This window comes from Equus quagga, chromosome 1, assembly GCF_021613505.1.
Source record: "Equus quagga isolate Etosha38 chromosome 1, UCLA_HA_Equagga_1.0, whole genome shotgun sequence".
In the NCBI taxonomy this organism is placed as follows: domain Eukaryota; kingdom Metazoa; phylum Chordata; class Mammalia; order Perissodactyla; family Equidae; genus Equus; species Equus quagga.
The window spans coordinates 182,421,406-182,444,293 of record NC_060267.1 but is presented as its reverse complement, the minus strand read 5'-3'; the positions used below and the strand labels follow the sequence as shown (position 1 = coordinate 182,444,293).

Here is a 22,888-nt window from a genome sequence, read left to right as displayed (position 1 = left end):
ACAACAATCCAGAAGGAGTGATGAAATTTGAGAAATCCAACTTTAGTTACAAGTTTAATCACTGCAATTCACTGTAGAATAGTCTATCTATTCATAAACATGTAGAAAAAAAGCAATGAGCCACTTTTCTCAATTTGCACGCTGTAAAATGGGCCATGTGGTTTTCCTCAGGCCCCAGTCTTTCGGATCTGGTGAACAGTGCTTTCCCAACATGGGGAGAGACGAGTCTATGAACACATTCTTCCAGTTCCGTTTCGAAGAGCTTCCTGGGCAGCAGGTGTGTGGTCAGTAACAGGAGCCAGCTGAGCGCTCACCCACTCACGCAACAAACACTGCCTAGGCGCCCGCTACGCTGCGTGCCAAGGACACGACACAGCAGGGTGGGCAAGGTCCCTGCTGTCAGCCCACAGTCTCGAGGGGGTCGGCAGGCATTAAGCAATAAACCAAAGAGGAAAGGAATCCGGAGTGACGGGAGAAAGGGGCTGGGGCGGGGGGCAGAGGCCATCATCTGTAGATAAGGTGGTGAAGGGAGATCTCCCCAAGAAGGTTGCACATGCTGACCTAGGGAAGCTACAGAGAAAGTGACACTTTCTGAAACAGGAATGGGAGAAAGAACCGGGCCACGCAAAGACTGGCGAGCAGAGTGTGCTGCCCAGAGGGAACAGCAGGAGCAAAGGCCCCGAGATAAATGCGAATGCGGCATGCTGGAGGCACAGTAAGACCAGTGTGGCCGGAGCTATACGTGATCGGGGAGAAGGGGCGAGCCAGGCGGAAGGCAGGCGGGGGCTCTGTGGGCCACGGCAAGGAGCCACCAGGAGTCCTGGGCAGACAACGGGGTCTGTTTCCACGCTGCAAAGACGGCTCTGGGTGCGGGGTGGAGGATGTGGAGAAAGAGGGAGGAGCGAGGAGGCCCTGGGGCAGCCCAGGAGGGAGCACGGGGCCTGGATCCCTGTGGAAAACACACACACACACACGAGCACAGGGCCTGGATCCCTCTAGAACACGAACACACACACACACACACACACACACCCCTTCTCCAGAGCCGGCCCTGCTCAGCCTCGCAGCAGAAAAGCTGGCCCACTCGCACATCTTCCCCCCAAAGCTCGTTTTATGAAGTTAGCTTTGTTTTTTCCTTTACAATCTACTCTGAGGCTTTAATTGCTCTCTCTGGGGCCAGAACACAATCTCAAAAACTAATAGGATTTGGGATCTATCATCTCATAGTCACAACCACCTCAAGAAAGTATTTCCAGATCCACTAAAACATTAGGTAGCTTTAAAATTCATAAAAGTTGGTGTATATTATATACATGTGTGGATACATACACATACACACACACGTGGATATATACAAAGGATATACTACAAAACGTATATACATGTGTGTGTCTTAACCTCGCAAAGGGACATCTTTTTGTCCTAAATGGAAGGTAAAGGTTTTATTTTGAAAGATACAATTTTAAATTAGTCCCGAATGTAAATGATTGGCTTCATCAACTTAGAGGGACCCTGCCATGGAGTGCGTATGTAAATTCATACGTTCTCCCTTTTTCCTTCAATAGAAAGAAAAAAAAAAGCATAATGAGAGTAAACAGACTCCTCCCCAAACAGTCTTTTTAGATGATGGCCCTCAATAAGCAGAAAGAGAACGGAACCCACCTCTGCCTCGATTTCCGCTTGCCGCTTCTCCAAGAGCTTTGCCACGGCCATTGCCCTGTGCTTGCCCGACCGCTTGCAGCTCACGGCCCACTCACACAGGAGCGTCACCACGGCTTCATCGTTGGGGGCGACCTAATGACCAAGAGAGATGGGTACCAGCCACATCACAGGAAACATTCACCCAGTGAGCGGCAGGAAGCAAGCAGGGAGTAGGTAAAGTTTTAACACTTTCTTCTTATTTTCAAAAGGAGCTCTGGGTTTCTTAATTTAAAACAAGAGAAATAATTCAATGAAAACATATAAAGAACGAACATAACATTTAAAAAAGAAAACCAATTGGGAGGAATCCCTGCCTGGATTCAGTCTAATCCAGAGAAAAGTAAAATTACAAAAGTCAACCCAGCGAGGCCCCACATGCTTAGATTTAGAACAGCAAAGGGAATAAAAGCAGTTACCCTAAAAATACCGCCATCCGCTTTTAATAAGTTAATCTAGTTAGTAACACACGTCACGTGCACGCTTTAAAAGGTTTTCTTATTTTCTTCTGCATCATCAAAATAAGATGAAAATATGCTACAAAAGAATAAACAGTTGACTCGCTCAACTTAAGTAATAGGTTCTGTTTGACCTAGAGATGCAATGAAAAGAACAGATAAAGGACAGACTTCTTTGTAACACATGCAGATGTGACCACTGGTTTCGGGCAACGTGCTAGAGAACAAATCCTAGGAAGGAGTCAGTTCACTTCCGAAAGCTCTTACTGAGTACCCAGGATATGCAGGGCACTGAGGAAACAAAAGTTTAAAAGACCTGGCCCCTGCTCTCAAAAGTTCACCTTCTAGAGGGAAAAGCAGAAAAGACAGCTAATCATAAAGCAATAAGACATCCTGCCAGTGTGGAGGAGGAAGTAATGACGCCCAGGCACCTGCACCTACATGTCTCATAGGTGGGAGCACCGTCTGCCTCAGCTTACAGACACCTGAGATCTCAACCTGAAGACAGACAGGCCTGTGGGCCACCCGCTGCAGCTGTGGTCTCAAATTGTCATTATTAGGAATTAAATGAATTAAGGAAATCAGAGGAAAATGCTGCTGAAAGACTGAGTTTTTAAAATAGAAAATTTTATTACAGAAATTTTCCTGTCTTCATATTAATTATGCCCATAGAAAATTGTACATTTCAAAATCTATTTTCAACCAGTTCATATTTTCCAATACTGGTCAGATTCCCACAGTGCAAAGTGCACTCCTTTCTGAAGATCAAGTAGCCTGTCACATGGTGCGGCTCTTTCCTGAGGACACTGGCACGGTGGGGAGAAGGAACAGGCAGGGTCTGTGCCTATTATAAAAGAGACAGTAAGATATTACAACGGAAGTTTGATGACTAAGGTCTCAGAAAATCTCACTGGAAAATCAGGTCATATTATACCAACCTGAAAGCAGCTATCTCTTGCAATATGAGTAATTACCCATTTATATATTTGGGTCAAAAAGCATTTCACTAGTCCTTTAGTATTGAAAAAAATGTTATAAAATAAAATTTTGTAATTTTAGCATTATTATTCAAAACAACCTTCCATTCAAATGTTCCCCCTACTGTATTTACTAGGAAGTGTTGGTTCACATTTTCAGTGGTTTGACCAAGAGGCCTTTTCTAGATTCTACTAATTATCAAAAATAAGAAGGGTATCCTGCTTATTTAACTCTAAACACCAGTTCCAGGGGACACCCCATCACACGTGTTCAGCGTGCAGACAGACAGACACCCACGGCTCATGCTCCCGCACACGGATGCCCCGTAGCCTCGACGGCTCCACGTCAATCAACCTTTAGGAATTAGAGGATGGCTTCCATTTGCCCGCCAGATGCCATCTAACAAATTCATTCAAATAACTGTCAACAGGACATCATGATTTCAAATATGTACATTGAAATGCATTCTCATACTATAAACAAACTTCTAAAAGTATTAAGCTCCCTTTTTTTTAAAACTAATAATTGTTTATTAAGTGAAATAAATATTATTTTAACACAGAATAACTTCAGGCAAAAATCTGAGGTAAGTTAGTAGTTCAAGATATGAACTAAATACAACCCCTGCCTTCAACGAGATGGCAATTAAGTAGGACAGACATACATGTATATAAATAATTTGGATGCACAAAAAAGGAAATGAAAATGATCTCAGAAAGTCAACAACATTTAACAAGATCAGAGAGAGAAGACTGAAGGGGATTATTAGATGTTTCTTTTAGAAGGTGGCTTTCAAGAAAAATCCTGAAGAATGAGTTAAATTTCAAAACAGAGATGAACAAAAGAACAAAAAAGTATAAGGCAGGCAGAATAATGCCCCCCGTGAAAGACGTCCACATTCTGACCCCAGGACCTCTGACTATGTCAGCTTAAGTGACAGCAGGGACTTTGCGGTTGTGATGAAGTTAAGGCTCTTGAGGGGGATCATCCTGGGTGATTCGGTGGGCCCAAAGTAATCACAGGGGTCTTATAAGGGAAAGAGGGAGGCAGGAAGAGTCAGAGAAAGAGATGTGACAAGGGAAGCAGAATTCACAGTCAGGGAGAGACTTGAAGATGCTGTGCTGTTGGCTTTAGAAATGGAGCAAGGGGACACAACAAGGAACGCAGGTGACTCCAGAAGTTGGAAAAGGCAAGGAATCGGGTTCTCGCCTAGAGCCTCCCGAGAGAACACAGCCCAGCGGCCCCATGACGGCCAGGAAGACCACAACCTCCACAACCGTTGAGAGCAAACGTGTGCCGCTTTAAGCCTCTGAATTTCTGACACCGTTACAGCAGCAATAGGAAACAAAGGCATAAAAAGTAGAAAACGTGGTTGTGGTTCAAGGAATTACAGGAGCAGAGGACTGCTGGGTAAATGGCAAACATAGGAAGGCTACAATGCAAAATTTCAAGTCGAGGGAAAAAAAGTTTGATGATAACATACTGAAGAGAGTACCATGAAACAGGCAGTAGCCTCATTCGTTCATTTTCTTATTAATTCATCAGTAAACATGTATTAGCACCTACGACTGCCAGGCCCTCTTCTGGGTACCAGATATAAACAGATTCTCATGGATTACTCTGTAGGAATAAAAATTGGTATTTCCCTTTTGGATGTAATTTCTCTTCTGTAACGAGAGTCTTAAAAGTGTTCATATTATTTCCTCCGATAATTCAATCTCGAGAATACAGCCCAAGGAAATCATCTTAAAGCACAAAGACATGAGTGCCCCAGGCATCCGTGAAGCGTGCTGCGGAAGCAGTCCCCACCCCAGCCCCAGGAACGGACAGTTTCCCTCTGAGAGGTGAAAGAGGCACATAATGGATCAAATCAGAGAAAAGCGGGGCGACCCAACAGGGAGAAAGTGGTCCACACAGGTGGTTCACAGGCGGGAGAATCTGTCTTCAGCAGTGGAACTACGGGAATTTGGGGGGTTGTTTTGTTTTTATTTCTATTTTTCCACAGGCAAATCCTGGTATTTAGATATCTAACTAAAGATGTGTAAATAGCAAAGGCAGATGGGAGAGGCTTGCCCCAGGATGCAGGAGTGGGAGGTCAGAGGTGCCGAACGGCCAGTGAAGTCAGACCAGCCCTGGGACAAGGTCTGCCCCCCGTTCTCCCTCCCTCTGTGCGGACAGCTCCTCCTGCCCCCAGGAGGCTCAAAGAGGGGCTACCAACCACAGGGTGCCCCCCCCCCCCCCCCCCCCACCCCCCAGCTTTAATGGTGCATCAGAACTCAGGGTTTTGACGGGAAGACTTCAGGCAATTCTTTGAACACAAGAAAAGAAGAAGTCACTGTAATAGGCACATATTAGGTGCGCTGCTCTGTGTGCAACCTCGTACAACATTCTGGAGGCCAAAAGAGACCAACCCTGACCAAAGGAAATCGTCTGCTTCTGTTCTGATCAAAAATCTCTTTTCCAGAATAGCCTTTTTGCAGTATTTATTGCTTAGTCATTACTAAACCAAACTCTTAGCACTTACAACTGACCAAAGCAGACATAAAAATTAAAAACCAAAAGTTTGTTTTTTAAGTAATTTTATTGGGATTATAATGGTTTATAACATAGTATAATTTGGGGTATACACTATTATTTATCAGTTTCTGTATAGACTGCATCGTACTCACCCCCAATAGTCTGATTTTTATCCATCACCACATATATGTGCCCCTTTGTCCCTTTCGCCAACTCCCCAACCCCCTTCCCCTCTGGTAACCACTAATCTGTTCTCTTTATCCTCGTATTTGTTATCTTCCACATATGAGTGAAATCATGCAGTATTTGTCTTTCTCTATATGGCTTAAAAATTGAAAGTTCTAGATCTTAAATGTAAATCTTTTTAGTCGCTTCTAATGAAAATTTAAAATATAAAATAACTTAGTATGTACTTAATTACTTTCAAAATCGCTAATAAAAATATCTTTGCAAATTTGCAGGTGGTAGTAACAAAGATAATTAACATTCACTGAGCGCTCACTCAATGTGCAATCAGCCACTGCAGCAAATGTGCTTCAGGAATTCTCCTGCACTCTGCACTACCTACCAGGTGGTTATTTTACTATCCCCATTTTACAGAGAAAGACGCCAAGACAGAGGGACGTTCAATAACATGGCCCAGATCACTCAAGGAGCTGAAGGAGCTCTTGCCACAACACAACTCTTGGTAAATGGAGTAAGTAAGCAGAGCAACACAGGTGTGTCAAACGGACCCGGGAAGGTAACGGGGACCCTCCCCCAGGGCGCACACGGCCGTGCGTGAGCCCCGAGTTCTCTGGGTTCTTCTGCCTCCACCTGGGCGCTTACAGCCTCCGAGTCATCTGCTCCCTTGTGCTGTGCTACTTACTTCTGTGCCACATGCCTCTGTCACAACTTAGTTTCGTGGCTATTACATCTCCAGCCACTGGCTTCGAACATCCACTAGGAAGGGGAGACACGCCTCTGAGAACTACTGAAGGAAAGTATGTCACCATCCCAAACACACAAAGGAGCGGGGTCTTCAGGGGCAGTAGCAGGCAGCTCTCCATACTGGTACTTTATAGTGGATAGTCAGAAGGTGTTGAGCCATCCACAGCATGCGCCCCCTGGCCTGTAACTATACCGGCAAATTGGGTACACAAGAACCAGAGACAGAGAGAGACAGGGAGCCACGCACATAAAAAGGTCAGAGAAAAAAACAGCAAACTAGGGGGTCTGAATCTGAGTTCTGACCCCGGCATAAACTAAAACACGTAATCACGGCAATAGCAACATTAACAGTTGCACATTTCCAACCACGGCAGGGGGAATGTGCTTCACAAACATCATCTCAGTCTCAACAACCAGCTCTGAAGTAGGTGTTGCTGTTCTCATTTTACAGATAAGAAAACTGAGGCCAGAGGCACAGAGATGGAAAGGGCAGAACTAGGACACCTAAAGCCAAAGCCCAAGCTTGCTGCTGCCCACGCTGCTGTTCCCATCACGCGTGAGTCAAGATCGCCGGGAGGGAGCACAAGGCGCATCGCAGTATGCGGAAATCTCCAAGTGGCTCACAACCCCAGGAGGCCTGCTGCCTGGCCCCACCCCACCCAGGCACCGCTGCCCACTCTTCCAGCCCTGACTCTGCCTCTCTAGGGACCAGCCAGACCTCTAATCTCATTGACACACAGAAAACAAAACCACAGGAGCGAATGACCCAAAACTTCCACCTCCAGCACTTGCCTGACTAGATGCTCATATAAGGCAGGGAACTTGCCCTTTTCGTGGTTTTATTTCCAGCATCTACCACAGTGCCTGGCACACAGTAGCTGCAATAGATATTTTTTCATCAAAGAGTAGAAGCAATATACTGTTTTACACGAAACTAAAGGAAAAAACAAGGTGGATGGGGGTGGGGGGAGTTTCTATCTCGTCCCCCTGCCCCGACACACAGATGCGCTTACTTAATACAGAAAAATATCTCACTGAGTCCAACAGTCAGGCGTGAAACACTAGAAGCATTCCCATTCCTAATGTAATGAGTCGAGGATGATGGCCTCAGCACCATTACTGAGTATCACTCTGAAAGATTTAGTCAATGGGAAGAAAAAGGAACAAATATTTGAAAGGATAAGGCAACACTTCTCCAGTTTACATAAAATGATGATCTCCCCCCACCACCCCAGAGAACTGAAAACTTTATCAGAACTGATAAGAGAGTTGAGCACCACGACTAGGACAAAATAAACCAGCAAAAAGAGATGGAGGATATTAAGCAGTGAGGGGAAAAACCCTGCAGAATATTATGCAGAATGCAGTCCCATTTATGTCCTTCAGTCTGTTAGGGTCATTAGGGGTTCATATACCTTCACCTGAATGCTCAGGAGAACACCCACAGGACAAGGACCAAAGTGAGCACCAGTCACAGCTCACGACCATACTGCGCATCTGTTATATGAGACTTTAATGACAATCCCATGACTGCTGAGCAAGATAAGGCCTGAAGGTTCAATAAGCTGCTAAATGTCTCAAAGCTACGAGGTCACGACCTGAGAGTCAAATCCAAGTGGTCTAGCTGCACAGCAGGGTCCTTAGGCCAAAACGCCCCCGTCCTGGGCAGGAGAGTGGGAAGGGGTCCGAGCTGCGGGCTGAAGGGACTTTTGATACCACGAGTGTGCTCATGTACTACGTGATACCAATCACAGGGAGAAATAACTCCTGCAAGGAGAACAAAGGCAAGGACGAATGGACACTGAACTCAAACCTCAACAAGGCCCCTCAAACAGCAGCGCTGCTCACCTGGCCTCCTGAACTTGGGACACACCCACGGTGGGAAAATACTGAAATCATTAATTCTGTTGCACATAATCATTACTAATGGTGCTATCTACATCTACAGTAACGATATTCCCGACGTGAAGGAAGCTTTTCATCATAGGGGGATCTGACACCCATTTTTCTCCTGGGGGAGGGTGGGCACAAACCTGCTAAATTAAGCCCAACTCAGTCCCCCAGTAACTAGTGTCTCTGGAGGCTAACCAGGTCTGCTCTCCTCCATTTAACAAAGGAGGGAAAGAACTGGCAACTACACCTGAGAGGCAGACTTCCTTCAGAAATCAGAAGCTACTTGGTGAGATTGTTTGCTATCCTAAGAAATGTCTTCATATTCACCGAGATTATACAACAGCACCATAAAAGGGAACGGGACAAATCAATGACCCAAGACTGCAAGCCACAGCAAACCAGAAGGACTTGAGATCAGATACTGAACAAACTCTTCAACAGCTCTTCAATCCGGGACTCAAAGGACATGTTTATAAACGTAATTAATCACTCCGGGCCAACATTAAAGAAAATGGTCGTATCGGGATAAAAACATTATTCACATTACAGCCCCCATAAAGAACAGGGAATAATATGTAGCGATATTAGCTAGTCATATGTTTTGGAACCCAAGGTACCTTACCAAGATCTGGATGAATTTCAAGAGTCACATAAGCTAAAAATTGGTCTAAATTGCTAAGAAAACATAAGCCTGTTGTACATGGTCACAAACAGTATTCCCAACAGAATCACCATATAAAGTAATAAGCTGTACTACGATTGTTAATCACAAACCCCCAAGATTTATTACTTAAATAGCATTCATTTTTGAAAAACCTGTATCTATATGATATGTACATTTCCAAAAGCTATTTGAGACGGGTGTGTTCTGATGAGCAAAGGGGCAGACTTCCTCGTCTCACACCCTGAGAATGAACACTGACAGCCTTCAGGCCTCGTGACATTTAAGAAACAAAACATACACCATGAAAGCAAAAATGACTTCCTTTTTTTTAAATCAGTAGTTAAAAATAGCACAGCTCTGAGTTCTGACAAGAAAAGAAGTAGATATGCAAACAAAATTAAAACAGCTCCTCTGAGGATTTAAATCAACTAATCGTCATTAATTTGCACTGTGCCCAAAATGGATGGGCTATCCCTCCGTTAAATCGTCAACATTTAAATAATAACACGAATGGAGAAAATAGTTTTGAGAAATATGCAACTGCAAGATAACAGAAGTCACACATGAGATGAATTATTATTACAAAGAAAATCCCTCTGAAGGTCCCTGAAAAGTCCACGTCTCTCATACTGAAAATAATGAAAACACTAGACTTCATTTCCAAAAGCCATGACCATATGGTAGAACAAACTTCACGGCCTGCCGTTCACGAAGAATGAAGGAAACCTACAGATAAGAAGGGAAACACCCACTTCTAAAACATGGAGCCAGGTTCTACTCACTTGAGAACCAACATTGCCCAGCCAAGAACACGTGCTTGGCAATCACTGGTGTTCAGCAGGTGCAGTGGTTCCATGAGTAAGGCCACTGTACAGACAAAGAATGACCCTGGGGGAGCGGAGTAACTAGTCCCAGTTACTTGGCAGCAAAGCCAGGATTAAAATCCAGATCTGAACCGGCCTCGAGTCTGCGACCGCCTACACAAGCCAGCCTGCTCAACCTGAGGATTCAGATTTTCCAATGTAAATATTGTTGACTATGTTAAAATCATCAAACAGGCTTTTACACATCAGTTAGAGATTATTCCTGCAAACAAATGTGCCAATATTAATATGCGGAAACTCTTTATGGCAATTATAAAGGTTTTTCCTTCCTTTTTCCAAAATTCTATGTGACGCTTGTTTTTCCAGCTGTAGTCACCTGAAACAAAATGATTTTTTTTAAAAGAAGTGGTTTCAGGAACAGAATGTCTAGTTAAGAGCGCTATTCTGGAACCATTTGGGATTGCAGCCCCCTGCTCCCTCCCCAGGGAGGCAGGTGTGAGCCTGGACTCATCCTCGCCAAGCCTTGGGTCCCTCACCTGTAAAGCAGGAGATAAAAACATGTTTAAAGTCTGTGTCTCCCCAGCCAGGGGAAAATGAAATGAGATGACATAACACACTTAAAACAGGACCAAGTGCTTAAGAAGTACTCAAAAGCAGGTCAAAGAAAAGAAAAGGCTTGTATACACGCTCAAAAGCAAACCAAGAGGCCCATGCCCGTCTACACGGATTCACGACTGGCCTTCGCAATCCCAGCCGAGGCTCAGCACCTGCACACGCCATTTTTCCCCCATCTATGTTATTAACATAACTGCCCTTTTACTAATAGATTTACCTTAAGAAAGAAGAAAATGGTAGCTATTAAAGACTAGCAATGCTCCCCTTGGGCGTCCAGTTGGAAACAGTGTAACTGCTGAGGCACACGATGCTCTGCCGGGCAGGCCCCAGCGGCAACCACAGTTGTGACCGTCAGCGTGCGAATCGCGGCGGGAGACCGGCCATGCATGTCTCCCTTGTTTGCTCGACTTCTGCCTTGTGTGGCTCTCTCGAGTCTTGGTTTGGTTTTAAACAGTAACTGAAGATCTCTCTTTACATTAAACAACAACAACAACAACAACAAAAACACAACCATGAGCACTTGAAACGAGCAAGACCTCTGCTACAACAGGCGGCCCCCTCCCCCTGGGCAGACACTCCAACCCAGCCACTGCCCTACGGAGGGGGGAGCCTTTGTGACGATCAGAGAACAGAAAAAGCCTGCCGGATCCTGGTGTGCATGCGTCATGGATTAGGGGACTGTGTGATGGACAGTGGCACCCAAGGCATCTGACCCCTTCCACCTCTGCAGAGTTTTCAATGCCCCCCTAATGCCTCAGGCAGTAATAACAGCAGCTGGTGTTTACCAAGCATCCATTCACATGCCAGACACTATAGATATTTCAATGTTTTATCGATATGGTTTCATGCCACTTTCACATCGTCAGGAGACAGAATGCCCATTTTACAAAGGAAGTAACTGAGACTCATCCAGAGTCAGCGAATTGTCCTTAGTGCCCCTAAAGAAACGCACTGAGTTGCAGGTTCCACAGCTGAGAGCTGTCAGCCACCCTCCACCTTCACCTGCAGGCAGTCCCTCCTCCACCTCGACCTGAACCCCAGGTACGACTGACACAGTGTCCTGGAGATGTCAGGACAGCCCTCACCCCCTACCTTCCAGGTCCCTGTCCCAGCAGCTTCTTTTTTTTTTTTTTTTGAGGAAGATTAGCCCTGAGCTAACTGCTGCCAATCCTCCTCTTTTTTTGCTGAGGAAGACTGGCCCTGAGCTAACATCTGTGCCCATTTTCCTCTACTTTATAAGTGGGACGCCTGCCACAGCATGGCTTTTGCCAAGCAGTGCCATGTCCACACCCGGGATCCGAACCGGCAAACCCTGGGCCACCCAAGTGGAACGTGCAGACTTAACTGCTGCGCCACCAGGCTGACCCCCAGCAGCTTCTTTATGAGCCCCGAACACAAATTCAGTAACCATCTCCTGAGGACCTGTCAGTCCCCAGGCACCATGCTGGAGGTGGGTGACATACTGGTGAGCAGAAGAAACAGAGAGCCTGACTCTGGAGCCACAGGCTGGCGGGACAACAAACACAGCAGCAGCCCAGCTGCAACAGAAACCGAGATCCTGTGTCTCAGGGGTGCCGGTCAGACGGAGCTCTTGAGCCACACTGACACAGAGCAGGCACGGCCCTGCAGGCCTGGGAAGACCGAGGAAACCCGGACTTCAGGCCTTTGCATTCACACACTCATCACACCTCTTCAGGGAATGCTTCCTGAATTTTCTAAGCCTAGAACAAATACAAACAACAAATGTGTAGGTTTTCAGGGTTTCGGTGTGTGGCAGTTTGTTTCCACAGCAAGGAAAGAGGAAATGCACCCCCTGGAGCTGTTCTGGCCAGCTGTGTCCAGGGCAGCTGCTCGGGCTTTCCATGAGTCAGGAGAAAGTCCGCTTCTCAGGGCACCAGAGAGAGAAGTGAAAAGGCAGCTCCTCCCGCCACTTTAGACCGTCCCTTCCATCCACATCCCCAGGGCACCCAAAGATGTAGCTGCCTCTCCCCTCACAATCAATACACACAAGGAGAGAAGCCAAGAGGAATGAAGTGGTCCGGAGGCCCTGAGGGCGGAAGGGACACCTCCCTCATCCTGCTGCTCCGTGGTGAGGTCAGCAATGTGGCCCCCACCTGTAGCCACAAGTGACAGATTCGGTCAGTGCTTGCAATCAGGAGGTCCCCACCCCCACACCATCGCTCCTTCATATGGATGTCAGGCTTCTCTGCTTCCATCACCCAGAGTAGAAATGGTTCTGAAACACCAAAGATGCAGAGAAGTCAGGAAACATCGTATAAAACAAGGCCCAGGCATGGGAAAGTGACAGACGTGCAGCCTGGCCCGCAGATTGTTTTCAGATTGGCAAAGTTTACATACAAACCTTGACATACACGTTCTCCCGAAATGCTGGATGATCAGGTAGCAGTGGGTCTGCAACCCCAAGCAGATTCCAAGACAGGCTTCCTATTCAGAAAGAACATGCCCATCTCCCCAGCACCTGGGCCGCCACCCTCTCAGTGACCCCCTACACAGCAGCCCACCTTTAGTTTACACTGCTTGCCTGGCCACTGTGTGACACGAGCCTCTGAGGCCTGTCCTGAGCGATACAATTTTTACATCTCACACGACTGAATGGAAGAGCGAGCAGCACAGATCTGGGATAAGTCAACATCAAGGGCTCTGAGATCTGTTCCCACCTCCCTTCCCACAGCACCCAAGCCTGACACAGAGGCAGCAGCTAAGGATGGGGGGCGGCAGGGAGGGCTGAGGAAGGACACAGTCCAGGTGGAACGGTAAAGGCCCACCTGTCGTGGGGCCCAGGCCCGGCCCTGCCTCTCACTCCCGTCACTGAGGCCCAACCACAGGGCAGGACCAAGGACTCAAAGGTCTTCACCCCGTGCATTACTGTTTTCAACGAGCTTTCCCCAAATGTGGACACTGACTCCACACACAGGTCCAAACCTCAGACCCGGGCCCCATGCGGACAGCTGCTCTCCCCGCTCCCTGCAAAAAAGTGGTGAGAACTGGGCTTCCCCTTAGCAGTTCCAGAGAAAAGGGAATTGAGGATGCTGAAGTTCAAGCTTCCCAAATAGCTGTGGGGAGCAGGCCGAGCCCAGGTGCACCTCACACGCCTTCGGCAGGAGCGGCCTCACATCCCTGCAGCAGCAGAGGGGGCACTAGTTCCATTATCTGTCACGTTGTCTAAGGCCTAATGCAAATTATGAAACCAAAAATGAGAAGCACAGTTTGAAGAAGCGAGATGTGTTTCTGAGTCCTAACCACACCACTTTACACAACTCCTTCTTATCAGAGAATTATGGCTTCATCATACTGGTTCTTCCAATATGACATTAGCAATGATTGCTATCTTATCCTAACAATAACAGCTTCTAACACCTATTTCGATAGTGCTGGATAACTCTCAGGTACAGCTCCACAGCTCATATATAAATTCCAGAAATGCATAAAGAGACTCAGCAAAGACGAGGTAGAGAGATGAAACAATGTCATTCCATATATACACATACCGACCTCGATACACACACACACACACACACACACACAAAGCGATGCCAAAGTCACATTGTAAAAATCAGCTTGAAATATTTCAGAACGATCTATGCAGTTATTCCGAAAGATTATTAAGAAAAAGTGACCAGTCTGAATTACAGGTTTAAGATGTAGTTTTTGTCTTACTCATAAAACAGCATAGTAACCACAAAACCACCACTCACTCACATCAGCTCTTTCCGGAGTTGAGTCAACATTTAATATAATTCCTCCCAAATGGGTGAGGCTGACTTTCCTGCCAACGAACCACGATGCCAGAGCATCCAGGATGCTCAGCCCTGAGCCCACGTCGCCCTCTGGTGGCAGCGCTGGCTGCATCTGGGAAGCTGCCCATTCCGAGGAAGCTTAGAGCCGCTGTCTCCACACAGTGCTCACAGCCCCTCTCGGCTCAGAGACTTGTCTTTAGTAAACACTCTCCATATACACATATTCATTTATAACTTCTATGCCTATACGACCATGATAATTATGTTCACTATAGAACTTAGACAAAACGGAATTGCTTAAACTGTCAGGTTTTCTAAAATGTAATCTAAATAAAAGTGCTATAATGTCTCCTCACACTGCAGTGGGTCATCTCTAGTATCCGCTCAGGAGACAACTGTGCTTTAGAAAGAACCTTGCAATGTGATTTTACTCAAAGATATCAAACACCATTTCCGCCCTCATAAGACACATTTTCTCTTCGGAGTGCTTGTAACTTAGTCTCTGCGGGCAAAGGACACGGCAATCTGGAGGCGGCCCAGCTACTCACTGGAGAGTCGCAGAGTCAGGCTACCCACAACATGGACGCGGTTTTGATGGACCTGTTGGAAGTCCCACCTGAAACAATGTGGCCTTTATTCAACACTTAGTGCAAGAAGCTTAGCAATCCAAAAGGACCCCTTGAATTCTGGGTGTCCCTACTTTCCTTCCAGACCTCACTTCTATGGGTTAAAGTCTGAGCACTCTTGAAGCCGTTTATCTAAGAAAGTCTTTAGAACAAATAGACAGACTTTCAGGTTTCCATGCTAAAGAACACAGTCACACTCTATCCCGCGTCAATAAGCAGAGAATTATGTCGACTTGTCCTCAGGATGCTCCACAGTGCACTGAAACACTTCTACCGCAACTCACGATGCGCCAGAAAACGCGCCCAGTCCGCACCTCACTCAGCCCTCGGACACCAACGGTCTTGAACCTTATCTTTGAGAAGCAGGGGGATGACTCACAAATTATTGCAAAAAAGAGGAATAACCTGCAACAGGTTCACATAAAAGCAGGTGAAGGAAAGGTTTTTGGTTGCTGTTTTTGTCGGTTTATCTCTTCCTTCCACACACACATTCTCAAAGGCCAGTATGAAAACCTCTGGAGGCGGGCACCATGTCTTAAAACTTACCTCTGACTTCCTGGTGCCCAGTACAACCTGGATAGACCACAGGCACTTTCCATTGGGCAAAGAGGATGAACTACTTATCTCTCCCCAAATAAGGTTGAGAAAAAACATAATTGAAAATCCCATGTTTATAGAGCAGTTCAATAATGAAACCATCTATTGCTAGGAAAGCATTAAGATAAAAATTGTCTGTGATGGTTAATTTTATGTGTCAATTTGGCTAGGCTATGGTACCTGGTTTTTTGGCCACACTCCAGTCTAGATGCTGCTGTGAGGGTTTTTTAAAAAATGTGAGTAACATTCAAATCAGTAGACTTTGAGTACAGCAGATTACCCTCCATAGTGTGGGAGGGCCTCATCCAATCAGGTGACAGCCTCAAGAGAAAAGACGGGTCCCTTGAGGAAGAAGGAATTCTGCCTCCACACTGCCTTCCGCTCTTCAGCTCCTCCCTGGGGCCCAGCCTGCTGGCCTGCCCTGCACATTTCGGATATGCCAGCCCCCATAATCCTGTGAGTCAATTCCTTAAAATAAATAAACACTTCTTTCCCACACTTACATAAAATACATATATGCTTTTTCCCGCTATTGCTTCTGTTTCTCTGGAGAATCCTGTTTAATGCCTTGTCTACGGATTTTTAAAGATCATGACCACAAGTCTTCATTCACGGCTCTCTTATGTGTTAAATACTAAAACACATTCCCTAAGTTAAAGTCAAACCATTATATAAAGTCCAATCACTAGATGAAGGACATTACGCTAAAACTAAAATGATGGGGAGCGATGATAAAGGGGCCAGGAAAACTCTTCCCAATCAATATACCCAGGTAGACCCGCCCAACGGACACCTCCTTTGAATAACGGTGGGTCACTTTAGTCTAACAAACAGAATGACTGCAGGGTGTAGATGCTTTTCACAAGATATTATACTTCTTAGAATAGGCTTCGTCAGAATTTGCTGAATAAAAAAGAAGAAAATATGCTAAGAAAATAAAAGGCAAAAAGAAGAAGAGACATATTAAGTACCTCTTGGTTATCTTTGTTTTGGTTGGCCCAGAAAATCTTATGATAAAGTGTCTCCATCGAATTGCTGGAATCGGTTCGGTCAAAACAGTGTCGGTCCAACACTTCCAATGTGTGCAGAACACGACTGATGGTCACCCCTAGATGCAGAAATCAAGCAAGCAGTTAAAGAGGGCAGACAAAGCCAGAGCAGCACAGTGCAAAACCATCGTTACGTGGGGCAAAAGGACTTTTAAGAAATTAGCACTCAGCATATAAAAGAATTGCCAACGACACCAAACCTGACATTCTAGACAGCCAGAATCTAAGGGTCACAGACTGAAGAACGTCCTCAAAATTCACTAGGCAGCTTTGTCAAAAGGCATCCTCGTTCAGTGTGTGGACCGATTTACACGAGTCAGAAACACAGCATCAAGTCCTGCATTCAAAAGCTCGCCTTCTTCCGTGGTGTTCTGTACCTGCTGTCGACTCTTGGCACTTGTCAAAAGACCACCGAACTTCCACCGCACGGCCTCTTTGTTTTATCTGCTGTTCGACCTCATAAATCCTTGCCCGAACCTGAAAGATAATCGCTTCTAATTAACTTGTGCTTGGAAAGCCACAGCGGCTGTCTAAATCGTGTCAGGCTTTTCCAGTGAGCAGGGTATCCTACAGTGAAGTGCAATCTTGACTGCACGGTAGGAAACTCAGCCTGTTGCCAAGAAGTGCATTTGAAAATTTACAACGGATGATTCAATGCCAGTCTCCAGTAATAAACGCTCACAAAAATATACGCTTGCAAAAAATCTCTACCAGGGAAATTTTTTAAGACATCATATGGAAAGGTAGAAGTTCTCAGACATCATCTTTGAGCCATTCTTCTATGTATGAAAGCAACTAGCCATGTTTTATTGATTTTATTAAGAAAAGTGCTTGTTAAAAAAAAAGGGATCTTGTTCTAATTAGTCACGATCCTATGGTTCAAGTTTATTACGTCTTTGAACCAACTAACCCAACACTAATATAGACACGTGACAGTTATTAAACATCAGTGACGACTACCAAGGGAGCGGAGGCCGTGTGTTACAACCACCACCACAGTTGCTGTCCGGGGCAAGGAGGGGAACTCTGTGAGAACCGCCCACCCAGGGGGGTGAGCAGAACGGGGGCAGCAGGATGACCCGCGGCTCCCAGAGGCTCAGTCCCTCCCAAGGTCACCTAGAGAGAGGAGGGCGGAGCTGGCGATGGCACCCAAGCTCTGAGATGCCCACTAAGCCCTGATGCCTGTCAAGAACGAAAAAGCCCATCAAGCCACCGGCACGGAAAGTCTACCTGCTGATTGAAGGCCGTGTTCCCGCCCGGCATGGGGAGGCTGGAGGGCGCCACCTGCAGCAGATCCAGGGGCGAGCCCGGGTTGGCGCTCTTACTGTCGTTTGTGGAGTAATTCCACACCAAGGCACTTGGGCAACAGAGAGTGACAGTCTGGAAATAAAGCAGGGAGATCCAGACATTTAGAGACAGGGGAAAAGGGTGTCCACGGCTTAACAGTAAAAATGACACCTTGTCATAACCATTACAGCTTCCTACCAGTGAGTGCAAAATATGAATGTCTTACACCATTCTCACCTTTCCAGGTGATAAGACAAAACCAAGATAGTCATTAACTTGAAAGGAGGAAGCAGAGCTGTTAGAAATTAAGGATACTGTGATTCATTAGCTACTGTTCCAGCACAGGAAACCTGGGAAGCTTAACCAAACTACAGTAATCACCGCTTAAAAACTGTCACCTAAAACAATTTTTTCATGCAATTTAAGAAATGAGATGGAATCAGAATATGCAATTTCTAAGGTTATAAAACCTAAAGGAGTTTTTTGCTTTTTCAAACCTCTCAAGTAATGCTAAGTAAGTAGCTTCATAAATGCTGGGCAGGCGGTAACCCTGGGCCGGCAACTGGCAAACTCTATAAAAACCCAGATAGCAACTGTTCTAAGCTTTCCTGGCCAGCTATAGTTTCCATCACATATTCTTCTTTTTTTTGCCTTAATAACTCACTGAAAACGTAAATCCCGTCCTCAGCTCCTGGGCCGGGTGAGACTCGCGGGCTGCAGCGGGCCGGCTCCTGCCCTCGACCCCTGCTTCACACAACCAGCGTGCACGAAGCACTCCCTGTGCCACAACAACCCGTGAGGCAGGGAGTGTCGTTCCCCAACCGCACAGAAGAGGAAGGCGAGACACAGAGACCAGGATGGGCCCGAGCTGATGTCAGCACACACGCCCGACCCCCACAGGAATCCCGCTGCCTCCTACACAGATGACATATTACAGCTCGCACCTGAGGAAGCACTTTCTCGGTGCTGAACACTGTGCTGGAAGCCTTCAGTCACCACAGCCCTAACCCTGCAAGGCAACGAAGCAGGAACTGTCACCGTCCCCCACTCACTCTTGGGGAACAGAGGCTCAAGGTCACTATGTGGCAGAGCAGAGGCAAAATGCAGGTCTGTAATGTCTCTAAGGTGTGGGTCCTAACCGTTATGCTATCGTGCCACTCAACAGCAAAGTAGACGAGCTTAGAGAATAAATGCAATATTTCCTTTTTCTAAAACGCAAAATTAGATACAAAAAGACTAGATTCTGGGGTCTAGGAGACATCTTTGTGGAAACCAGATGGCGGATATAAAGAAGATCAAGTCCCTGAACCCCACCAACACATCTGTCCCCATTGGCCCACATCCCTCCCTACTTGCTCCTGTTTGGGACAACATGGGGTCCTCGTCCCCTGGCTATGACAGAGCTGCTCCCTGTTCTCCCAATTCCAAAGCCCCACATCCGGGCACTGACCCATCAAGAGCTCCTCCTCTCCTGTTCTCAGACTCTCCCCCACCAGTTTATCCTCAGCTCAGAAATATGTTCAAACCTGCCCAAGAAAAAACAAAGTGTTTAAAAATCTCACTCGCCCAGCAGCAGTCTCTCTCTCTTCCCTTCACAGACATGTTTCTCCAAAGAACAGGCAGCATTACTTCTCCTCATTCTCATCACTCCTCAACCTATCTTCATCTGGCTTCTCAGCCACCATTCAGGGGATCATCAATGACCAGCATATTGTCAAAGACACTCCAGCCATCCCCTGACCAGACTTCCCCAATCCACTGAGCGCTGCCCTCTACTAAGGTCTCTTTGAAACTCTCTGCGGTACCCAGAGAAGCGGTGTAGCATGGTGGAGAGAGTGTGGACTCTGCATCCAGACCGTCTGGGTTCGAACTCTGGCTTTGCCACTTACTTGCTGTGTGACCTATGCCACTATTTCATTATCAGTGTTACAGGAATAACGCTGGTTCCTCTCTCACAGGGTGGTTCTGAGAACTAAATGACTTGGTATATGTTATACCTTAGAACGGTGCCTAGAGCAGAATAAACGCTATTAACATGATTACACAAGAATTCTGACAGTATTGCTCTTGTTATCATCTTTGATTCTGCAACAACACTCTCTCCCCCTTCTTCTCTCCAGTGCGGCCACACTCTCCTGGTCCCCTCTGCCCTCTCTCAACCACTCGTGCCCCTCACATCCACAGGTCCTCTCTCACTAACTCTTCAGGTAACCTCACCCCCCCTTGGGGTTCTGACCAGCCAAGGGACCCCGAGTGATTCAAATCAACGCATCTGCAGAATCAGACATGTACCAACCTCTTGAAAATACCCACTTGGAGCCCCTAAGAGATTACACAGTCCACATCGGAACTTCCTAGACTCTTCTGAACTGATCCCTTTGCCTCGTCTCCCCCACCTCCTCACTCCCACAAATATTCCTGCAACTATGCGGGAATGCCCAAACAATCTAACGAAACCACACAACTGACTGTGTCACTTCTCTGCAACAAAGCCCTCCAATGACATCCCAATCATAAGGCCCACGGGGCCCATGCCCTGGGCCCTGCCAGGTTTTATAGTTCCCGCTCCATCAACACCAGCCAGCACACAAGGTGACTGATCAGCCTCTGGGTCTTTTCCCAGGCTCCTCTCTCTGCCAGGAACACTCTTAGTACCTTTATTTTTAACTTGTATTACAAGTGCCGCTCAGGACCACTTCCTTCAGAGAGCCCCCTGAGCCGTAGGCTGGACGACAAGTTCCACTTCCCAACTCCCTCAGCCCATGCGCATCCTCCATCGGCCGTCTTCACAGTACATGGAAACAGTCCATTCACAAGCCTGCCTCCCTGACAGGACAGTAAACTCTACCAGAGTCGAGACCATGCCTCCACGGACAGCCCTGTCCCCAAGCCCCTTAGTAAAGAGCAGGACACACGACGAGGCGAGAACTGGACCTGAGCACTGAGCTGGGCTCCTCTAGGGCAGGGCTGTGTCTCAGTCCTGCTGTACTGGTCCAGCAGCCGGCACGTCACTGGATGCTCAAGGACCACACAAGCAATGATGCCTGGCAGATGAACACAGCCTGATAAGTTATTTGGATTTTAAAGAAACAGAGAGAGGAGGCAACCAACTCAAGACTGAGGGAGCTACAGAACGCTGCATGGAGAAGCTGTCCTTCCAGAAGAAGAGATAAACAGCCCACTTACTCTGTGGTTCCCAGAAGGACTTTTAATCATTGAACTCCCTCACGGCCCTAATAGCAGACAACTACAATAACGGTCCTTTAGATGGAAGCAACAAATCTTGTCTTAGCCTGATCCAACATAGGGAAATAAAAACATGAAATTTCAATCTATAAATCAACTTGGGTAAGGAAAAAACTAGAGCTGCAATGTGAAAGTTGAAGATGTGAGTCTTGACACGATTGTTTCCCACGCTGAAATTTAACATGGAATAACAGGGGCCAAGGACTTACCTGCAACATACAACTAAGTCCGTACACCAGGGGGCCGTGCTGCGCGCAGGAGAGAAAGTCCGAGAAGGCCAGCTGCACGGGGCTCATGCCGGGGCCGGGGGCGCCGGGGCTGGGGGCCCCGATGCTCGAGCTGCTCGGTCCGATCATCATGTGGGGCGAGTGGGCAGCAAGGCTGGGGCTATCGCTCAGCAGCAAGGCAAGGCGCCGGGCACAGAAGTAGGCGAGACGACGAGACAGGTAGGCCGACTGGACAAACTCATCTGAATACTGAGCAGCACAGGACACCAGACAGACGTCAGCCACGTCTCTCACTACTCGGCAAAACAGCTACGTCAATGCAGGCTATTTTCACTTAAAAATAAGAAAACCTTCAAAGGTACCGTACAGACCAGTGCTGTCCAAGGGAAACATAACGCAAGCTGCATGCGCAATTTTAAATTTTCTAGTAGCTGTTTAAAAACTAACAGGTAAAATTAAAAGAAGAGTGTAATTTACTGAGCCTGATTTATTCAAAAATGCTATCATTTCAACATGTAATCAACACAAAAAGTCTTAATGAGATATTATATGCTCTTCTTTCCATACTAGGTCTGAACCCGGTGTGCATTTTACACTACGAACACATCTCAATTAGTACTTGTCACATTTCAAGGGCCCAAGAGCCACATCTGGTTAGTGGCCACCAGAACGGACAGCACAAGGTCAGACCATCTCAGGGGGACACAGGACAGCAGCTTGGTATAATCTCTAAGAGGGTCCCAGGGTGAGAGAGAGAATTACTTTTCACTGGATACTCTTTGATGTTGTTTGAATTATCAAATGCACATATTACCTTTCCAAGATTTTATTTTCGTTAAATAAATTTCATCCAGATAACCTAAATTTTAACAGATCTTAGACCGTGATTAAAATTGGAAGCTTCCATCCCCAGTGGCTCTAAGAACGTCAAAAGAATGTAGAAGATCCTCCATATCCTTAAAAAGAGACGATTTGTCTTGTTTTCCCAGACATTTGTGTGAATAAAGAGACAGTATTTAAAGAGCTGTTCACTCAGCTCACTGATGGGAGAAATCAGGATGGCTGAGAATAACTAAAAAGGACGTGTGGATAAAAACTATGATCATGGCCAACACACATGACTGCAATACTTGTAGATGCCTCTTGATCACTTCCTGTGGTGGAGCATCAAGATGTTTTTTTCCTTCCACTTCTACTTAATTAATCATTCTTATCAGACTCATTTCTTGTCCATAAAATCAGCTGGCGCACGTTACACGTACCGTACCTGCAGCATTAGTGGTAACAAGAGTTTAAGAAGATCATCATCCATCGGTCTGATCTTCTCTAAAACATCCAAGATCCATGTCAAATATTCGTGTTTTTCTAGCATTCCTTCCTTCAATGAACAAAGAAAAATTACACTAACAATGGTAAAGCAAAGCCAAGCAAAATTCAAAACAGAGCACTGCTATGCCTCGGTGCAACGTCACTATTATTGTTTCTGGTGCTGTAGGAAAGCACGGGCTTGCTGATCACAGC

The 22,888-nt window shown here is 46.4% G+C and overlaps 1 protein-coding gene across 1 annotated transcript in view; it reads right to left on the bottom strand.

The window, feature by feature from the left end:
• Positions 1-22,888, bottom strand: part of MED12L (mediator complex subunit 12L) — a 297,559-nt gene that overhangs the window by 206,294 nt on the left and 68,377 nt on the right. The window contains exons 6-11 of the mRNA XM_046642173.1: positions 22,635-22,745; positions 21,350-21,616; positions 17,838-17,987; positions 16,985-17,084; positions 16,530-16,666; positions 1,663-1,794 (exon numbers count right to left, since the gene is read on the bottom strand). Of these exons, the coding sequence (XP_046498129.1) occupies positions 1,663-1,794; positions 16,530-16,666; positions 16,985-17,084; positions 17,838-17,987; positions 21,350-21,616; positions 22,635-22,745 (897 nt within the window). The remainder of the gene's footprint in view (positions 1-1,662; positions 1,795-16,529; positions 16,667-16,984; positions 17,085-17,837; positions 17,988-21,349; positions 21,617-22,634; positions 22,746-22,888) is intronic.